At 50.7% G+C, this 21,842-nt stretch overlaps 1 protein-coding gene across 1 annotated transcript; it reads right to left on the reverse strand.

The window, feature by feature from the left end:
• Window positions 1–7,139: 7,139 nt before the first annotated feature.
• Window positions 7,140–21,303, reverse strand: LOC141069214 (nmrA-like family domain-containing protein 1). The gene is made up of 5 exons (XM_073558647.1): window positions 21,189–21,303; window positions 9,203–9,441; window positions 8,822–9,071; window positions 7,785–7,975; window positions 7,140–7,509 (listed from the first exon to the last, which is right to left on the reverse strand). Exons 1-5 carry the CDS (start codon window positions 21,226–21,228, stop codon window positions 7,330–7,332), a joined length of 900 nt encoding a protein of 299 aa, XP_073414748.1. The 5' UTR covers window positions 21,229–21,303; the 3' UTR covers window positions 7,140–7,329.
• Between the last annotated feature and the right edge of the window lie 539 nt (window positions 21,304–21,842).

Below are 21,842 nucleotides of genomic sequence, written 5' to 3' on the forward strand. Positions count from 1 at the left end.
CAGAGGCTCAGTATTGGGGTATCAGGTGCAGTAATAGGGACACATACGGCAGCAGCGGCTCAGTATTGGGGTATCAGGTGCAGTAATAGGGACACATGCGGCAGAGGCTCAGTATTGGGGTATCAGCAGGATGAGGAGTTTGTGCAGGTCGGGGATAGATGGGGACGGTGCAGGAAATGTGAGAAGTCAAAGGTGTCTGTTCTGTAATCTCTGCCGACGAGTCCTGGCTGGAGAAGTCGCCATGTCGGTGTGGGCTAGATGGAAAAGAAAATGAGTGTCTCCATCAGAAATGTCAGCTGTAAGTCACCATCTATAACTGTGCTGTAATCTCTATATGTTCTGCAGGACTGGTATCTACCACTATATCGGCACCATGTGGCGGTAATATCCACGTTGGTCTGTGTATAGAGATTATTTCAGTATCAATGCAGCCATCTGCTCAGGTTCTCCTCCACTATTAGGGGGTGGCATCCCGTTGTAATCAGGGTTACCTGGTTAGGGTCCACTCAGAAGTTTTGTCCCCCCCCCAGCTACGCCTCTTCTTTACCTGAGCTCGTATAACACCAGGAAAAACAATGAAAGTTTCCTCGGTCAGATGCCATAGTCTAATGTAAAGGTGACACTTTCCAAAATGCAAAACACTGAACAAGAAGGGAATTCCCCTCTATTCTGGGGTCTCCCCATTGTCCCCTCACAGTTGAGATCTCCCTGCGCAGTCACACACTGTACGGCCCATACGTGACTGTTCACACTGAGGGGGAGCGCGCTGTCATGTCAGTGTCATCCTAACTCAGCAGAACAGGAAGAACAGGCTGCATTGTGAAAAATGTCGCGTAGAAGATGACTCTGCTGATTAGAAGAAGAGGGTGAAAGGTGTCTGTCCTGGTCACAGGGCGAATACCGCGCACCTAAAGACCCCGGAGCAGAGCGCCGTCCCTGCCCGACATGTACTCTGTAACCCGCATCTCATGAGGTGGCACTATGACATCACTGTGACATCACTTCATCATGCCCCTGCGGCAGGGGGTGGAGGACCCCGTTATACACTGTGGAAAAGGGGATAGGTGGCTCTCAGGGGTTTTAACTATTGATATAAGTAGGACACAGGATGACTCGGGAGAGGGGCACAAAACGGGAATACAATTGTTAGGAAGGAAAAGGGGGGATATTACTACTGTATGAGCACAGAGGAGGCATCACTATAATGAGGTGCAATGGGGGACTAATACAGTCCGGAGGAGAATCTAAGAGTCATTATTACTGTGTGTGATCAATGCATACCCAGATACATGCCAACAGTCTGCAGCCACCACTAGGGGGAGCTCCCTGTATACAGAGATACATGATAAGATCCTGTCTGCAGTCACCACTAGGGGGAGCTTCCTGTATACAGAGATACATGATAAGATCCTGTCTGCAGCCACCACTAGGGGGAGCTCCCTGTATACAGAGATACATGATAAGATCCTGTCACCAGTCACCACTAGGGAGAGATCCCTGTATACAGAGATACATGATAAGATCCTGTCTACAGTCACCACTAGGGGGCGCTCCCTGTATACAGAGATACATGATAAGAATCTGTCTGCAGTCACCACTAGGGGGAGCTCCCTGTATACAGAGATACATGATAAGATTCTGTTTGCAGTCACCACTAGGGGGAGTTCCCTGTATACAGAGATACATGATAAGATCCTGTCACCAGTCACCACTAGGGAGAGATCCCTGTATACAGAGATACATAATAAGATCCTGTCTGCAGTCACCACTAGGGGGAGCTCCCTGTAAACAGAGATACATGATAAGATTCTGTTTGCAGTCACCACTAGGGGAAGTTCCCTGTATACAGAGATACATGATAAGATCCTGTCACCAGTCACCACTAGGGAGAGATCCCTGTATACAGAGATACATGATAAGATCCTGTCTGCAGCCACCACTAGGGGGAGCTCCCTGTATACAGAGATACATGATAAGATCCTTTCTGCAGCCACCACTAGGGGGAGCTCCCTGTATACAGAGATACATGACAAGATCCTGTATGCAGTCACCACTAGGGGGAGCTCCCTGTATACAGAGGTACATGATAAGATCCTGTCTGCAGTCACCACTAGGGGGAGCTCCATGCATACCCAGATTACATGCCAACAGTCTGCCTGCAGCCACCACTAGGGGGAGCTCCCTGTATACAGAGATACATGATAAGATCCTGTCTGCAGCCACCACTAGGGGGAGCTCCCTGTATACAGAGATACATGATAAGAATATGCAGTCACCACTAGGGAGAGATCCCTGTATACAGAGATACATAATAAAATCCTGTCTGCAGTCACCACTAGGGGGAGCTCCCTGTATACAGAGATACATGATAAGATTCTGTCTGCAGCCACCACTAGGGGGAGCTCCCTGTTTACAGAGACACATGATAAGATCCTGTCTGCAGTCACCACTAGGGGGAGCTCCCTGTATACAGAGATACATGATAAGATCCTGTCACCAGCCACCACTAGGGGGAGCTCCCTGTATACAGAGATACATGATAAGATCCTGTCTGCAGTCACCACTAGGAGGAGCTCCCTGTATACAGAGATACATGATAAGAGCCTGTCTGCAGCCACCACTAGGGGGAGCTCCCTGTATACAGAGATACATGATAAGATTCTGCAGTTACCACTAGGGAGAGATCCCTGTATACAAAGATACATAATAAGATCCTGTCTGCAGTCACCACTAGGGGGAGCTCCCTGTATACAGAGATACATGATAAGATTCTGTCTGCAGCCACCACTAGGGGGAGCTCCCTGTATACAGAGACACATGATAAGATCCTGTCTGCAGTCACCACTAGGGGGAGCTCCCTGTATACAGAGATACATGATAAGATCCTGTCACCAGCCACCACTAGGGGGAGCTCCCTGTATACAGAGATACATGATAAGCTCCTGTCTGCAGTTACCACTAGGAGGAGCTCCCTGTATACAGAGATACATGATAAGATCCTGTCTGCAGTCACCACTAGGGGGAGCTCCCTGTATACAGAGATACATGATAAGATCCTGTCACCAGTCACCACTAGGGGGAGCTCCCTGTATACAGAGATACATGATAAGATCCCATCTGCAGCCACCACTAGGGGGAGCTCCATGTATACAGGGATACATGATAAGATCCTGTCTGCAGCCACCACTAGGGGGAGCTCCCTGTATACAGAGATACATGATAAGATCCTGTCTGCAGCCACCACTAGGGGGAACTCCCTGTATACAGGGATACAGGATAAGATCCTGTCTGCAGCCACCACTAGGGGGAGCTCCCTGTATACAGAGATACATGATAACATTGTGTCTTAAGCCACCACTAGGTGGAGCACTCACTCTGCAGCAGTTCATAGCTGGAGAAAGGAAGCGGTCCGGAAAACTACAGGGGCGCAGATTATTCGACATGTGGCAGATTATTGCATGGGCCGATGCTCTCAGTACCAGGGCGAAACGGGCCAGTGAATCCCCAAGCACAGTGAGTCTGGACAGGGAGAACACTACGGTTCCGCCTAAGGCGCTATTACCCCGTAATGTACTGAAGGACGTGGAACTGAGTGCAGGGAAAGAACAGGATGAGAATTGCATGGAAGTTGCTGTTGATGTTGTTACTGACAAGAATGTGCTGCCAATCTGTTCAAGTAAAGTTTCTCATGTTGCATTTGAGCCGGACTGTGTCTCAATTCTTGCAAAACCGATTGCAGAAAGGCTCCAGCACCACACAGTGGTGTCCCTGATGGTGCAGTGAGAGAAGACGCAGGGTCGCTGGTGGGAGAAGGCTGTTTTCATGTAAGAGGAGGCCAGCGCTCAGATACACCGGAGTGCTCGACCATGACTATGGTCGTGGACCTTACAGTTACATTTTACCCATGAAGGGAATTTGAAGCTATGTATCAAAAAAAACTGAGGTCAGACATCTTATGTATTTTAACATCAGCCTAGAATTATTCACCTCATACCAAATTAGGTGGGGAAACTTTAAACTCTAGCTCTTTTTCATTAGGAAATATTTTTCATTGCTCACTAATATTGTATGCTTTTCAGATAAGTAGATGTCAATATTACTCTTACAGATTGCCCTCTAGAGGCAGAAATATGTTACTGCAGTCTTTGCACATTTTTAATACTGATTTATTTTTTGTTATTTTACTTGCTATAGCGCGATCATATTCCACAGCGCTTTACAGACATTATCTTCACTGTCCCCATTGGGGCTCACAATCTCAATCTCCTATCAGTGTGTCTATGAAACCCACACAAACACGGGTAGAACGCACATACTCCTTGCAGATGTTGTCATTTGAACCCAGAATACCAACGTTACAAAGCCACAGTGCTAACCACTCTGGAATCATCTTGAAGCTGTGGTCATTATTTGTAGAATTTACCTTCCCTGGCTTCATTACCAGTTTGCTTTCCTTAGGGTGCCAACAGGGGGCATAAATTTAGGTCACACTTGTGCCCTTAATTTGAGGGATACAATAAGGGACGTGCTAGTTTGGGCCCCCGACTATAGATTTTGTATAAAGTCCCAGGAGCTCCAGTTATTTCTATGGAGGCCCTAACAACTAGCCTGTGGATATTGATGATCAGTCACTATGATTATTATTATTTAACGTCCTTCGGCTCGATCTCGAGTCATGGTGACTTGATGGATGAACGATCTGTAGGAAGATCAGTCTTGTGCAGCCCAGATAGGTCCACCAGGGTCTTCTCCGCCAGTTCTTGATAGTATCAAGCCATCGGATTGCTGGTCGTTCCTTGTATTCTTCTGACCATGATGTCCTTCCCCAGTGATCGCTCTCTTCCTATGATATGTCCAAAGTAGGCAAGTCGTAGCTCGGTGATCCTTACTTCCAGTGACATTTCTGTGTTGATTTTTTTCCAAAATGTATTTGTTTCTTCTTCTTGCCATCCATGGCATTGATAACGTCCTTCTCCAGCACATGTAAAGGAGTTGAGTCTTCTTCCATCGAGTTTCTTTATTGTCCAGGTTTCACATCTATTTGTTACCACAGAAAACTATGAGCGAGTCGTGTCTTCGTCACCACTGAAATGTGTGACGCTGATTCACTTCTCACAGACAAGCTGTAAGTCGGGGAAGTCAAGGAGACCGAGCTCAAAAGCCAGGAGGTATGTCATAAACAGAGAAGTGAGACAAAGGAGTAGTCAAATCACAGTCCGGGGTCAGAATTCCCAGAAGGAAGCGGATCAAGACAAAGGGGCTAGGCAAATTGATGGTCAAAGGCAAATCCAAGGTCAGGCAACAAAGATCAGAAAATAAGAACTCAGAGCACAGAGCAAACACACATCACTTGAGCTAAGCTACAATTGGCAATGTCATAATCATTGCCAGCCAGCTAAATAGCCAGGTAATTACACCTGGAAGAAACCCTACAAGCTTGGCAAGATTGGACCGCTGAGCTGTCATTCACAATACTGACAGCTCAGCATGCCCATGTCAGATTGGGCGGCGAGCTGTCACTCATAATCTTGACAGCTCAGCATGCCCCTGATCCTATAGGGTGGCTGAACGGTTACTCACAGCATCATTAGGACACTAAAAGTGGTGGAATCGTGACCCAATGTTCCTTAATTCGAAGACCTTGTCCAGTGACTTCATTGTTGATTTGTTCATGGCTATTCTATTGACTTCCGGGGTGGTCCCTTCATCTTGAGTGACCATTGATCAGAGTAGGATGGCGTCCTTTACAACTTCCAGTTTGTTGCCATCTCAAATGTCTCCCGGTCGTACCTGGCAGTAGTCAATATCTTTGTCTTCATCGTGTTGCGTAGCAGTCCCATGTTGAAGCTTTCCATCTTGACCCTTTGCAATAAGTCCTTCATTCCATCTACATTTGTTGCTATCGATGTCCCTATGATAAGTCATCAATATTAGATCGTTAGGGGTCTGACACTCAGGACAACCACTAATCAAATGTTTTATTGACGGCGGCTGAATGGAAAGGGCACGGGTTTGTTCCATCATTACTTGCAAACTTCCCAACTGTTCCAAATTTGGGAGGTCGGGGTCATGTCCTGATATCAGCTATATTTGTGTTCTCAGGGCACAGATAAAGTGGAATATAACCGGAGCAATACACCATTAGGTCCTTAATCCACCATTCAGTCCTTGTAGATAGTGTATGTACACTAAGGGGGCATCATATTGTGTGTAGGAGGCTCTGGGGCCATCATGCTACGTGTGTAGGAGGCTGTGGGGCCATCATGCTACGTGTGTAGGAGGCTGTGGGGCCATCATGCTACGTGTGTAGGAGGCTGTGGGGCCATCATGCTACGTGTGTAGGAGGCTGTGGGGCCATCATGCTACGTGTGTAGGAGGCTGTGGGGCCATCATGCTACGTGTGTAGGAGGCTGTGGGGCCATCATGCTACGTGTGTAGGAGGCTGTGGGGCCATCATGCTACGTGTGTAGGAGGCTGTGGGGCCATCATGCTACGTGTGTAGGAGGCTGTGGGGCCATCATGCTACGTGTGGAGGGCTGTGGGGCCATCATGCTACATGTGGAGGGCTGTGGGGCCATCATGCTACGTGTGGAGGGCTGTGGGGCCATCATGCTACGTGTGGAGGGCTGTGGGGCCATCATGCTACGTGTGGAGGGCTGTGGGGGCATCATGCTATGTGTGGAGGGCTGTGGGGGCATCATACTATATGTGGGGGCATCATGTTATGTGTGGGGGGCTATGGGGGCATCATGCTATGTGTGGAGGGCTATGGGGGCATCATACTGTATGTGGAGGGCTATGGGGGCATCATACTGTGTGTGGAGGGCTATGGGGGCATCATACTGTATGTGGAGGGCTATGGGGGCATCATGCTATGTGTGGAGGGCTGTGGGGGCATCATGCTATGTGTGGAGGGCTGTGGGGGGCATCATGCTATGTGTGGAGGGCTATGGGGGCATCATACTGTATGTGGAGGGCTGTGGGGGCATCATACTGTGGCAGTGGTTGTGGTGGCATCATACTAGAAGGGCTGTAGAAGCAATCATATAGCGGGCAGAACTGAAGGGAATCCTCAGGCTTCAATGTTTCACACTAATGATCCAGAGAACCAGCAGATTCAACAGCACTAGAGTAACAGGTGTGGTCTGTAGCAGCCAATCAGGCTACACCTTTTATTTTCAAAAGGGCGTATCAGAATTGAGAGCTGGATTCTGATTGGTTGCTATGGTCAGAATACTTTTCCCCCTGCCCCATGCACTAGTTTTTCTAAAGCAGCCCCAATGTTTCAGTATTTCACAGTCTTTTCTTCCCCACGTGTCATACATGACTTCACAAGTCCTTAAACGCCTCCTTGTTCTCCTCCATCCATGGCTCAAAGGATTTGGCCTTGGGGTTGAGCTTTAAGGTGACGTCCACGTCCCGGTCGGGCTTCGTGATGTAGAAGCGGAACATGTTGGCCAGCTCCTCCGCTCCGGGGAAGCCGAGCTTCCCAAAGGCTTCAGGGGTGATCTGTGGGGTAAAATGCAGATATAAGTGACATTGCAGCACAGGCCTCACTACGAGATATTGCTCTCTGGTATCAGCCATTTTATGCAGAGGAGATTGTCCTGCAGCCCAAGAGCTAGTTACGTCAGCAGAATCGTAAATACAGCTCTGGTTGTGACTGGGCGTATGTGACCCCAGGTCTACCTAGTATTGGGATGGTTGCCTTGTAATGCCCGGTCTACACGGTGGTGGCCATTATGGTGGTGTCCTATCTGAGGGCGAGAAGCCGTTGATCTCACCTTGGCGTCTTTGATGTCCTTGCCGGTGACTTTGGACATTATGGCCGCATATTGCGCCACCGTCAACTTTTCTCTGCTCAGCCCGATGTTCTTGCCTACATGATCAGATGGAGCCTTCAGGATGCTGACCACCACACCGCCCAAATCTTTGACAGACATCTTATCCAGGGGCACATCACCCATCGGGAGGGCTGGAAAGAGAAGGAGTTGTGAAAATGGAACCGACTGATCATCTGGAGTCTCGGATGTGAGACTGGAAGCAACTGTAACAAAGCCTCAGCTGTGGGACGCTACATCCATACAGAGACTTCAACTGTGGCTGTAGACAAGCGTATGACTGGTCACTGACAGCTACAGAGATCTTGGGGAAAAAAATGAGTTCTCTCTCGAGAATAGAGACTCCTATAGCCCCCTTCCTAGGGCAGGAGTCAAACATGTGCCCTCCTGCTCCATTTACTGAGGAGACACACAGTCTTCGTTCTCCAGAATGGTGAGGGCCCCGTCAATCAGAAAGTCATAAAGAGGTTGTCCCCTATTAGCCATTTCCTGGGGGGTTTTTTTACCTACAGGGTCAGTGTAAAATAAACTGAGCTTCACCTACCCTCATTGAGTGCAGTGCTGACTGGGTCTGTTTGGCTGCAGCGGTGACATGTTGACAGCACTGCGCACTATCTACATTGGCTAAACTCGGCGATTGGCTGCAGCGCCGAGGGTGTCACACTGGACCCAGGGAGGGAGAGGACGACTCAGTTTGACATTTCACCGAGTCTGTGGGTAAAAAAGTCTGAGAGGGGGACGACCCCACCGTGACAGCCGCCATTTTGGGCGTCCCCTATTTCAGGGTTCCCAACAGGTCATGTTTTCAGGATTTCCTTTGTATTGCACAGGTGATGCAATTATCACCTGGGCAATACTTAGGAAATCCTGGAAACGACCTGTTGGTGGGCCGTGAGGACTGGAGTTGGGAACCCTGCCCTATATGAAGCTTTTGAAGGCCTGTCCCACATTTATGACGAGTAACGGAACGTTCCTTGTACCTAGCGAGTAGCCATCACCGTCCTTGTTCTTCTGGGGCCTGAAGAAGGTCAGCAGGTTCTCGTAGTAACAGGGAAGCCTCACGCTGGTCATGGGGACCCCGATCTCACGGAAATATTCCTCAACTTCTCCTTTCCCATCAAAATTCTGAACCTCCAGCTTTCCCTCCGTCAGTTTCTTCACATTCTCCAGGCCGCTGAAGACCACAATTTCCAGGGCGAGACGCTTGGACAGATCTGCGATCAGTTTACCCTGGAGAAATTTATAAAAGTGTTATCAGGATCCAGAGCAGCGCTCCTTACATGAACCAGGAGGCTCAGGATGAATCCCACATTCTACATTACTAATGCTGCAATGTAGTAATGTGGTCATGGCGCCGTTACCTGTGCGATCTCCTTCTCCTTGCTGAAATGCTCCAAGAAGTTGGTGACCACAAAAGCTCCATACGCCCCGCTCAGGGCGGCCTCCAGGCTCTTCTCATCGTCCAGATCCGCGGACACGACCTCCGCTCCGGCCTCCTTTAGCTTCACAGCTACCGGTTTGCTGGTGTCTCGAGTCACCGCCCTGACCTCAAAGGCGCCATCATCCAGGAGAGCAGCAGCGACCGATCCGCCCTGAGCTCCTGGGAGAGAAAGCACAAGACATGGTGGACATTAGCACCACAGCCAGACATCTGGAAACTTTGCCATCCAGAAGTTTGGGAAAGCCGAGGGACGACCCTGTAAATATTCACCATCAGTCCTGATTATACCGGGACGACCCCGCTTAATGGAACGGGCACCAAAAGGCGTTATTTGTTGTTTTATCGCCTTTTTTAAGGAGTAAAAATGGTTTGAATTGCGACTTTTGTTATTTTCCTCCTCCCACCGCACCATTATGGACGTGATTCACATTATTCAGATGTTTACAGCCAATTCGTAATTTGTGACTTTTCGAAATATTGCCTTTTTTTGTGCAATTGTACTACAGGATCCTAGTGGAGAACAAAAGCCAAGATGTTTTTTGGCACAGTTCAGGACTAACATGAACTGTCACGCTGCTGGAAATGCAGGTAGAAGCTAGCTCCGCTAGGGGGTGAGAGAGGTCCAGCACACAGATGAAGCAGACCTGCGGTGCAGCAGCGAAGCTACCACCAGGTGGCAGCAGAGAAGTCAAACAAGCCGGGTCAAATCCTAGACTGTAGCGCAATACCAAAGGAATAAGCAAACTCAGGGTCAGAAAGAAGCCAGGGGATCAGTAACGGTCAGGAGCGGATATGCCAGAGACAAAAGCAGGTCAGGGTCCAAGCCAAATTCAAGTACCAAGAAGTCCAGACACAAAGGGGACACACAGAGTCGGGTCAGGGAGCAGGGAATAACAGACACGGGTCGAGTCAGGACTAACAGCAGGACAAATCAGGGTGTAACAGAGTCAGCTACTCACGCCGTAGGCAGAACTATAACTGACATGGCCTGCAGGAAGCAGTGGTGTAGGAAGCAGAGGCTAAGATTAACCCCTGAAATGACCAGACAGGGAACATGGAAAGACAGGATTCAAAACCCGGTCTGGATCACGACAGGAACATTTTAATGCGTTGTACAATTTTTTTATTCAAAAAAGGCACAAATAAAAAAAATGTGATTTGAGAAAATAAAAAGTTAAGGAAATATTAAAACTTTTTTTTTGTTTAAGGTGTGTGTGTGTACCTTTTCAGTTTTAAAAAACAGCACCCTTCAAAGTATGAAAAACTTTTTGCAGGATGTTTAACCCTTGAGGTTCTTGACAGAAATCAATGTGCATTATAAAGTGAAAAATTATTTTTTTTTTTTACCTCCAAAATTTTGCCAGCATCCTAACAGGCCTCCATAATTGGCAGACCTCAAAAAAGTTTGATAGGATTAAAGAAGGAGCACCTTTCCTCTGTTAACCATTTAGATGACACTGTCATTATTAACTGCAGCATCTAGGGAGTTAACAGCCACAGTTGACACTAAGGCTGGTCGTATCCGTGTCAGATGTGGCACACTGGACGCCATTCTCTAATTCCTCAGGTCAGCAAAAAGGCATCATAAAAGGGTTAAACAGTGGGATTTTTGTGCGGCGTGCGGACTCCCTGCCCCCACACGGAGTGCACAGTGCAAATTTCCGTATAAGATATTTCCGTTATTAAATTGCGCCATGAGGAATAATGAGATGCACATTGCCTCCAGCACTAAAATTGTGGGATGGCTGCCATATTAACGGTGGAGAGGAGCCAAGTGAGCCCTGACCTGCGTGCAGCACAGCAAGCAGAGGTGGCAGCACGGCAGAGGCAGAAAAGAATCCGGGGGAACGTTTTGGGACACAAAATAAGATTCCTTTTCACATCACAGGGCCAGAGATAGATGATGGGGGTTATAGTCCAGCAGACCTGCATGTCAGACAGGTGAAGGACGTTATGGTTAATATTTTATATCCCGCTTTCATTATCATTTAAACAAGTTTATATTTACCGCTTATGTCAAGCTTTAATTTGTCTGAGTTTTATATATTTAGCTTCTTCTGTTCATGAAACTATCGGAGCAGGATATTGGCTTCCCGTTCAGTTTCCTGACGGCCGAATGTGTTTTGAACGAAGGAGGTCTGCTACCTCTTCTTGTAGATTACATTTTTGTGATAACTTTCCGTAAATTCGTTTTTTCTTAAAAAGAGTAAAGGTCCAATGCTTGTAGAGAGGGGCCTGACAACCTGCGAGATCTTTTACATGGTCCCTGAATTCTCTCACTATGGCTGGGATCACACTTGCGAGAAACTCGCACGAGTCTCGCACCTCAATATCCGGCACTGCCGCCAGCACTCGGGACCGGCGTGTGCAGCTGCATAGAAATATAGGGAGTCGCAGTGCTGGATATTGAGGTGCGAGATTCTCGCAAGTGTGATCTCGGCCTAAATAAGGGTTTCCACAACAGTACATGGTGCCGAAACCCGGGTTTGTGCAAACTGGACCTCCTTCGTACCCAATCGCAAGGACTTCTCTGGGAACCACTGAATTAAACAGCGGTAAGTAACCCATTGTGTTACTAATAATTGTTACCAAGAGGAATCCCGGCTGGGTAATTGGTGGTCAGTCTCTGTGGAACCCTTACCAGTGTGTGAATCATGTATATAGTTTTTGATCTGTATATGTTTCTACATGTCTTAAGATGTATGAGTGACAACTGAATGAAAATTGGATGAAGTGACCAGGAAGGGACTACCGTCTCTGGTGTGTTCCTTCATATTTGGTGAAGGAAATATTGGTCCCTAACAGGATTGAAAAAGAGTGACTGTCTATAACAAAGGAATCCTTCACGTAAGGTTGTACTCTAAGGGTATAAATGTCCTCTGTAAATTGATAAGGACACCATCTTGAACGGGGCCTTAGCCCAAACGCGCAGGATGAATTATACCAGTGATTGTGGAACGTTGGATTGTAAAATTGTTTTGATGAATCAGAATCGGTGTCTTGAGCGTTTGTGTGAACTCAAGAGAGGGAAAAATCATGGTAGGTGAAGTTCTTGTTCAGCCTACAGACTCCGACCGGGAAACAAACATATATATAGATGTAATTGTCACGCTGGGGTTCTAGAAGGTGTTGTAGGAAAACCTTTGCTCTGGGTAGTAGAAGCTCACCACTACACCACCACCTGGGCGACATCCCTCTTTTCTACAGGAACTGACCCAGCTGAAGGATAAACTGTAAATTATCTCAGGAGATGTTATAGGACCACAGAGAGACAGTTGCAGTAGTAGTTGGAGCAGTAGGCTTGGTATGGTTGGTTATTTGGTTGTGTGCAAGAATTTTCCTAGTTCTCCGGACTGGACTTCCTTAAAAATCCATTTTACAAGTCTCAGAGGAGAGTGGGACAGGATTAATTTAGGAGTACAGAGACTCAAGTCATTCCAAAAGAAGTTGTACAGGTAACTCAGACACGGGAGATGCAGTAATGAGGACTGGTAATGTAGCGCCCCCTAGGGCCAGGGTACTCGGTACCAGGCCGGTCAGTTCTTAAAGGGGATGTCACGGCAGCAGTGACCCGGTCCGTAGCCCTGGGCGTGCAATGAAAAAGATAAGGGGATGTTTAAGTTTATGAAAGATAGTTTGTGGCGCCACCTGTGGTACTCGGCAAGTAAAGGTGTTAGCTGACGCTGCAGATTCAGTCCACTGGGGTAGATGTTAATGCAGCAGAGTTGGTTCAGCTCTCCACAGGCAGAGCTATTCCCCAGGGCAGATTATAGTGTAAGGGATGGTGATGATGGTGGTTGTAGTGCAGGGCAAGTGACGCAGCAATAAAATGGAGGACACAGCAATATGCAGTCTTCAGAAGTTTTACTCATAGTTCAGATGGTACAAACCCCAGCCGGGGGTGCTGTGTCCTCAGGGTCAGTGGTCCAGACAGCTCTCAGGTAGTTTGGGGGTGCACGTTTCCAGGGCTCCCTGAGATATTCCTTTCCTGGCCATCTCACTACGCTGGCTACCGCCTCTCCTTGCCCTGCGTCTTCATACATAGTGTACCAAGCCAGCAGATTCAGATCTGGCTGGAGGACATTGGTCAGACCCCAGGATCCTATCCAACTGCCTTTTCAACGCATATGTATGGATGTGGCTGCAGCACCTGCAGATACTGCAGCCTCTGGTTTCCTAGCTGAGTCCTTAGTTTCTTAGTTTTGGGGCCAGTCCCCATCCTGCAACCTGGTCCCTCCACCTGGTGATGACAGGTGGATACGGGCACCACGGATGGATTCTCACTCTCCGTGCCCCTGAGACCTCTTCTTCCTCTCCACTACTGGAGCTTTTCCTTTCCTCTTGCTTCTCTTTCTTTAGTCTGGGAACAAGCTGCACTCAGCTTCAGCTCCCCTTCTGGACTGTTCTTCTAGTCCAGACCTGGGCAAAATGCGGCCCGCGGGCCACATTGGACCCTCTGGCTGTCTCACTCCGGCCCGCGGACCGAGACAGCTGTGGGGCTCAAAACCTGAAGTCCGCGGGCCGCAACGTGCCCGCCCGCTGTCCCCCGCAGTCAGCATTGGCAGAGGAGGGGCCTCCAGCCATTTCCCCCAACAATCAGCGTGTGAAACAGCTGACGACATATCATCACGTCAGCTGTGTACACCGGAGAGCAGGGAGAAAAGCAAAGCGCCGGGGGACAGGACCAAGGTGAGTAAGTGGTGTTTTTTGTTGTTTTTTTTTATCTTGTGTATGGGCTGTTTGGATGACATAGTGCTGCACATAGGGGAACTGACATGCTGCACATGGTGAGGCTATGGGGGCTCACGCAGTGAATATAGGGAGGCTGTGTGGGGCTCACGCAGTGTATATAGGGAGGCTGTGTGGGGCTCACGCAGTGTATATAGGGAGGCTGTGTGGGGCTCACGCAGTGTATATAGGGAGGCTGTGTGGGGCTCACGCAGTGTATATAGGGAGGCTGTGTGGGGCTCACGCAGTGTATATAGGGAGGCTGTGTGGGGCTCCTGCAGTGTATATAGGGAGGCTATGTGGGGCTCACGCAGTGTATATAGGGAGGCTGTGTGGGGCTCACGCAGTGTATATAGGGAGGCTGTGTGGGGCTCACGCAGTGTATATAGGGAGGCTGTGTGGGGTTCACGCAGTGTATATAGGGAGGCTGTGTGGGGTTCACGCAGTGTATATAGGGAGGCTGCGTGGGGCTCCTGCAGAGGATATAGGGAGGCTGCGTGGGGCTCCTGCAGAGGATATAGGGAGGCTGTGTGGGGCTCCTGCAGAGGATATAGGGAGGCTGCGTGGGGCTCATGCAGTATATATAGGGAGGCTGTGTGGGGCTCCTGCAGAGGATATAGGGAGGCTGTGTGGGGCTCCTGCAGAGGATATAGGGAGGCTGTGTAGGGCTCCTGCAGTATATAGGGAGGCTGTGTGGGGCTCCTGCAGTATATATAGGGAGGCTATGTGGGGCTCCTGCAGTATATATAGGGAGGCTGTGTGGGGCTCCTGCAGTATATATAGGGAGGCTATGTGGGGCTCCTGCAGTATCTATAGGGAGGCTGTGTGGGGCTCCTGCAGTATATATAGGGAGGCTATGTGGGGCTCATGCATTATATAGGGAGGCTGTGTGGGGCTCCTGCAGTATATATAGGGAGGCTATGTGGGGCTCATGCATTATATAGGGAGGCTGTGTGGGGCTCCTGCAGTATATATAAGGAGGCTGTGTGGGGCTCCTGCAGTATATATAGGGAGGTTATGTGGGGCTCATGCATTATATAGGGAGGCTGTGTGGGGCTCCTGCAGTATATATAGGGAGGCTATGTGGGGCTCCTGCAGTATATATGGGGAGGCTGTGTGGGGCTCCTGCAGAGAATATAGGGAGGCTGTGTGGGGCTCCTGCAGTATATGGGGAGGCTGTGTGGGGCTCCTGCAGTATATGGGGAGGCTGTGTGGGGCTCATGTGTGGTGCCCCTGAGGCTCAGTCGCCACAGAGGTACTGCACCTTCTCCTAAGGTGTAGTGCCCCACCATCCAGGTAAGGTGGGCGCTCCTTTGCCACACTCCAACACTCGCATCCCACACAACAGGGTAGTTCAGCACAACCACATTGCGGCTCCGTGCTCAGAGGGTAGCAGAGCACCTTTGGTGGTTCCCTGCTTGGAACACTGGACGTGCTGGGAGGTGAGTGGAGTTGAGATACATATAAAAGATTGGGAAGGTTTAGAATTACAGGACAGTCAGTCAGGAGAGTCTGAGGATGGGTCGGTCTGACAGGAGGTCAGAGAGGAAGGAGATCCCTGGAAGAGGGATGGAGGAAGGAGTGCTGCAGCTGCTTCAGTGATCTGAGCCACCTGGCACGGGAAAGGGAAGAGAAGGAGAAAGACGTAGAACTGTAACCTAAGATTCCATAAGAAAGAAAGACAAGTATGGAATGAAGGCGTAAAGAACAGAGAGGACGTGGGTTAGAGGAAGAACCCTGCCTATAGGTTCTAAGCGCAAGGCCGGGGCCCGGTCCCCGAGGTTGTATGGACACTTATGGTTCTGCAGCAGACACCGGTGGAGTAGTTGGCTGTAAATGCACTACTCCCATCTGAGACTTGGGGCACAACAGCAATTGTATAGAGAGCCGGGACTCAGGAGAAGGGAGTCCCCGAAGCAGTCTACAGCTGTCTGCTGTACAAGTAGAGTTCTTGGGAACATCTGTCAGGAGGAACTCCAGTGTAACTCGGTACTAGGAGATCTTCACACTTAAAGGCGCTAAAGAGGAGACGTTCAGAAAGGTACATGTTGGCGGAGTGTTGGCGGGGAGAGTCCTATCTTGCCTGGAGGTTGATTGAGTCTCTGACCCGGAGGACATGGCCCGGAGGCAGGCACCTGTGTGCACTACAGACTGAGTAAAGCTTTGGAACTACAAGCCCCGGTATCCTCCATTCATTTTTGCGCTAACACCTTCAGCACCGCTACATCTGGGTACCAGCATCCACACCGCTTGCGCCTCTCCTCTAAGTACACGTCTACACTGCCCTGGGGCTACAGCTTCACCTGTGGGGAGCTACACCATGTAGGCTGCAACACACCACCAGCCCCAGAGGATCTGCATGCAGCGTTGGCCTAACACCTCATTTGCCGAACACCACAGGTGGCATCACGAACTATTCATATAAACCAATACATCAACCCCACCAATACTTGGGCGCCCAGGGCCACGGACCGGGTCACCGCTGCTGTGACACATCCCCCTGACACCGGCCTGGTACCGAGTACCCCACAGCCCTGGGAGGGCGACCCACATGCAGAGGATATAGGGAGGCTGTGTGGGGCTCATGCAGAGGATATAGGGAGGCTGCGTGGGGCTCATGCAGAGGATATAGGGAGGCTGCGTGGGGCTCATGTAGAGGATATAGGGAGGCTGCGTGGGGCTCATGTAGAGGATATAGGGAGGCTGCGTGGGGCTCATGCAGAGGATATATAGGGAGGCTGTGTGGGGCTCATGCAGAGGATATATAGGGAGGCTGCGTGGGTCTCATGCAGAGGATATAGGGAGGCTGCGTGGGGCTCATGCAGAGGATATATAGGGAGGCTGCGTGGGGCTCATGCAGAGGATATATAGGGAGGCTGCGTGGGGCTCATGCAGAGGATATATAGGGAGGCTGCGTGGGGCTCATGCAGAGGATATATAGGGAGGCTGTGTGGGGCTCATGCAGTGTATATGGGGAGGCTGTATGGGGCTCATGCAGAGGATATAGGGAGGCTGTGTGGGGCTCATGCAGTGGATATAGGGAGGCTGTGTGGGGCTCATGCTGTGGATATAGGGAGGCTGTGTGGGGCTCATGCAGAGGATATAGAGAGGCTGTGTGGGGCTCATGCAGAGGATATAGGGAGGCTGTGTGGGGCTCATGCAGTGTATATAGGGAGGCTGTGTGGGGCTCATGCAGTGTATATAGGGAGGCTGTGTGGGGCTCATGCAGAGGATATAGAGAGGCTGTGTGGGGCTCATACAGTGGATATAGGGAGGCTGTGTGGGGCTCATGCAATGTATATAGGGAGGCTATGTGGGGCTCCTGCAGTATATATAGGGAGGCTGTGTGGGGCTCCTGCAGTATATATAGGGAGGCTATGTGGGGCTCATGCATTATATAGGGAGGCTGTGTGGGGCTCCTGCAGTATATATAGGGAGGCTATGTGGGGCTCATGCATTATATAGGGAGGCTGTGTGGGGCTCCTGCAGTATATATAGGGAGGCTGTGTGGGGCTCCTGCAGTATATATAGGGAGGTTATGTGGGGCTCATGCATTATATAGGGAGGCTGTGTGGGGCTCCTGCAGTATATATAGGGAGGCTATGTGGGGCTCCTGCAGTATATGTGGGGAGGCTGTGTGGGGCTCCTGCAGAGAATATAGGGAGGCTGTGTGGGGCTCATGCAGTGTATATAGGGAGGCTGTGTGGGGCTCCTGCAGTATATGGGGAGGCTGTGTGGGGCTCCTGCAGTATATGGGGAGGCTGTGTGGGGCTCATGTGTGGTGCCCCTGAGGCTCAGTCGCCACAGAGGTACTGCACCTTCTCCTAAGGTGTAGTGCCCCACCATCCAGGTAAGGTGGGCGCTCCTTTGCCACACTCCAACACTCGCATCCCACACAACAGGGTAGTTCAGCACAACCACATTGCGGCTCCGTGCTCAGAGGGTAGCAGAGCACCTTTGGTGGTTCCCTGCTTGGAACACTGGACGTGCTGGGAGGTGAGTGGAGTTGAGATACATATAAAAGATTGGGAAGGTTTAGAATTACAGGACAGTCAGTCAGGAGAGTCTGAGGATGGGTCGGTCTGACAGGAGGTCAGAGAGGAAGGAGATCCCTGGAAGAGGGATGGAGGAAGGAGTGCTGCAGCTGCTTCAGTGATCTGAGCCACCTGGCACGGGAAAGGGAAGAGAAGGAGAAAGACGTAGAACTGTAACCTAAGATTCCATAAGAAAGAAAGACAAGTACGGAATGAAGGCGTAAAGAACAGAGAGGACGTGGGTTAGAGGAAGAACCCTGCCTATAGGTTCTAAGCGCAAGGCCGGGGGCCGGTCCCCGAGGTTGTATGGACACTTATGGTTCTGCAGCAGACACCGGTGGAGTAGTTGGCTGTAAATGCACTACTCCCATCTGAGACTTGGGGCGCAACAGCAATTGTATAGAGAGCCGGGACTCAGGAGAAGGGAGTCCACGAAGCAGGCTACAGCTGTCTGCTGTACAAGTAGAGTTCTTGGGAACATCTGTCAGGAGGCACTCCAGTGTAACTCGGTACTAGGAGATCTTCACACTTAAAGGCGCTAAAGAGGAGACGTTCAGAAAGGTACATGTTGGCGGAGTGTTGGCGGGGAGAGTCCTATCTTGCCTGGAGGTTGATTGAGTCTCTGACCCGGAGGACATGTCCCGGAGGCAGGCACCTGTGTGCACTACAGACTGAGTAAAGCTTTGGAACTACAAGCCCCGGTATCCTCCATTCATTTTTGCGCTAACACCTTCAGCACCGCTACATCTGGGTACCAGCATCCACACCGCTTGCGCCTCTCCTCTAAGTACACGTCTACACTGCCCTGGGGCTACAGCTTCACCTGTGGGGAGCTACACCATGTAGGCTGCAACACACCACCAGCCCCAGAGGATCTGCATGCAGCGTTGGCCTAACACCTCATTTGCCGAACACCACAGGTGGCGTCACGAACTATTCATATAAACCAATACATCAACCCCACCAATACTTGGGCGCCCAGGGCCACGGACCGGGTCACCGCTGCTGTGACACATCCCCCTGACACCGGCCCGGTACCGAGTACCCCACAGCCCTGGGAGGGCGACCCACATGCAGAGGATATAGGGAGGCTGCGTGGGGCTCATGCAGAGGATATAGGGAGGCTGCGTGGGGCTCATGCAGAGGATATAGGGAGGCTGCGTGGGGCTCATGCAGAGGATATAGGGAGGCTGCGTGGGGCTCATGCAGAGGATATAGGGAGGCTGCGTGGGGCTCATGCAGAGGATATATACGGAGGCTGCGTGGGGCTCATGCAGAGGATATATAGGGAGGCTGTGTGGGGCTCATGCTGTGGATATAGGGAGGCTGTGTGGGGCTCATGCAGAGGATATAGGGAGGCTGTGTGGTGCTCATGCTGTGGATATAGGGAGGCTGCGTGGGGCTCATGCAGAGGATATATAGGGAGGCTGCGTGGGGCTCATGCAGAGGATATATAGGGAGGCTGTGTGGGGCTCATGCAGTGGATATAGGGAGGCTGTGTGGGGCTCATGCAGAGGATATAGGGAGGCTGTGTGGGGCTCATGCTGTGGATATAGGGAGGCTGTGTGGGGCTCATGCAGTGTATATGGGGAGGCTGTATGGGGCTCATGCAGAGGATATAGGGAGGCTGTGTGAGGCTCATGCAGTGGATATAGGGAGGCTGTGTGGGGCTCATGCAGAGGATATAGGGAGGCTGTGTGGGGCTCATGCAGTGTATATGGGGAGGCTGTATGGGGCTCATGCAGAGGATATAGGGAGGCTGTGTGAGGCTCATGCAGTGGATATAGGGAGGCTGTGTGGGGCTCATGCTGTGGATATAGGGATGCTGTGTGGGGCTCATGCTGTGGATATAGGGAGGCTGTGTGGGGCTCCTGCAGAGGATATAGGGAGGCTGTGTGGGGCTCATGCTGTGGATATAGGGAGGCTGTGTGGGGCTCATGCTGTGGATATAGGGAGGCTGTGTGGGGCTCCTGCAGAGGATATAGGGAGGCTGTGTGGGGCTCACGCAGTGTATATAGAGAGGCTGTGTGGGGCTCATGCTGTGGATATAGGGAGGCTGTGTGGGACTCATGCTGTGGATATAGGGAGGCTGTGTGGGGCTCCTGCAGAGGATATAGGGAGGCTGTGTGGGGCTCCTGCAGAGGATATAGGGAGGCTGTGTGGGGCTCCTGCAGAGGATATAGGGAGGCTGTGTGGGGCTCCTGCAGAGGATATAGGGAGGCTGTGTGGGGCTCCTGCAGAGGATATAGGGAGGCTGTGTGGGGCTCCTGCAGAGGATATAGGGAGGCTGTGTGGGGCTCCTGCAGAGGATATAGGGAGGCTGTGTGGGGCTCCTGCAGAGGATATAGGGAGGCTGTGTGGGGCTCCTGCAGAGGATATAGGGAGGCTGTGTGGGGCTCATGCAGTGGATATAGGGAGGCTGTGTGGGGCTCCTGCAGAGGATATAGGGAGGCTGTGTGGGGCTCCTGCAGAGGATATAGGGAGGCTGTGTGGGGCTCCTGCAGAGGATATAGGGAGGCTGTGTGGGGCTCCTGCAGAGGATATAGGGAGGCTGTGTGGGGCTCCTGCAGAGGATATAGGGAGGCTGTGTGGGGCTCCTGCAGAGGATATAGGGAGGCATATCACAGTTCACATTATACATTACAATACAAAAAAACACGTGTTCTTCCAGGGGGAACGTGGGCAGTATGTCCAACTCCTTACGCAAACTGCAGTAAGATGATTAGGACATGTATCCAAGAAGTATCATTTCTCCTCACCTCGACATGCTTAGCATGTCATTCTCCATGAGGAGAAATGATACTTCTTGGATATCGGTCAGACGCCTCTCTCACAGCCAAACCAGATCTCCCACTTTGCACTGACGAGGGGCAGTACCCCGAAACACAGTGTCTGCAAATGGAGATTCTGGTTTGGCTTTTATCCTAAGTCATGTAACAAGGATCATTAAAGGGTCAACATTGACTTTTAGGATTGCTACCTCCAATAGGTGGCATTAGAGTTCTAGTCCTCTTCCTCTCTGAAGAGACACTTTGCATAATTAGTATGATTGGGACAGTTACAGAATCACCTCCACATCCAGACACCATGGCCGCCTGCAGGGAAATATCTTCTCAAAACTTTTCCTCCCTTCCTCACACTCACCTGTGGCTCCAAAGACTACAAACACTTTCTTGTCAGCCATGGCTGCTGTGGACTGGCAGCGCGCGGAGTCGATTATATACGGAGGCCCCGGATCCGCCCCTGGGCTGCGACCAAAGAGTAATGTGACAGCACTGCACATAAGGCAGTGTGGGGAAAAGGGTGAGGCTGTGTGTGGGGCTGAGGGTACATGCAAAGAGCGTGATGGTACGCATGGGGGGCTGCGTGCTGGGGGGGATATCACTTGTGGGGGGAGTACAGGGAAAAGGGTGCTGTTCCATGCATGGGGCTGCGTGTGGGGTGTGGAGCTGAACAGGGAAAGGGGTGTTGGGGGATCTGAAGGGAAGAATTTGTATTTCCACGAGACCCTCTGAAGGGCTGGTGAGGGCTGAGTTCTGGCTGTTTTTCTCTTTAATAGTATTGGGGGACACCGGACCTCAGAGGCTCCAAACTATGAGCGGCCACTGATGTCCGATAGACGAGTTATGGGCGGCAGGGTGGCTCAGTGGTTAGCACTGCAGCGCTGGGGTCCTGGATTGAAATCCCACCAAGGACAACATCTGCAAGGAAAAGAAACAAAAATTGAGCTTGGTTAGAGTTGGTACACATGCAGCATATAAATGCATGTTCACATGGCCAAAAAGCAGACAAAACCTG

The sequence above is a fragment of the Dendrobates tinctorius genome, unplaced genomic scaffold (genome assembly GCF_039654945.1).
Source record: "Dendrobates tinctorius isolate UK_male_01 unplaced genomic scaffold, ASM3965494v1 ptg000257l, whole genome shotgun sequence".
Lineage (NCBI taxonomy): Eukaryota > Metazoa > Chordata > Amphibia > Anura > Dendrobatidae > Dendrobates > Dendrobates tinctorius.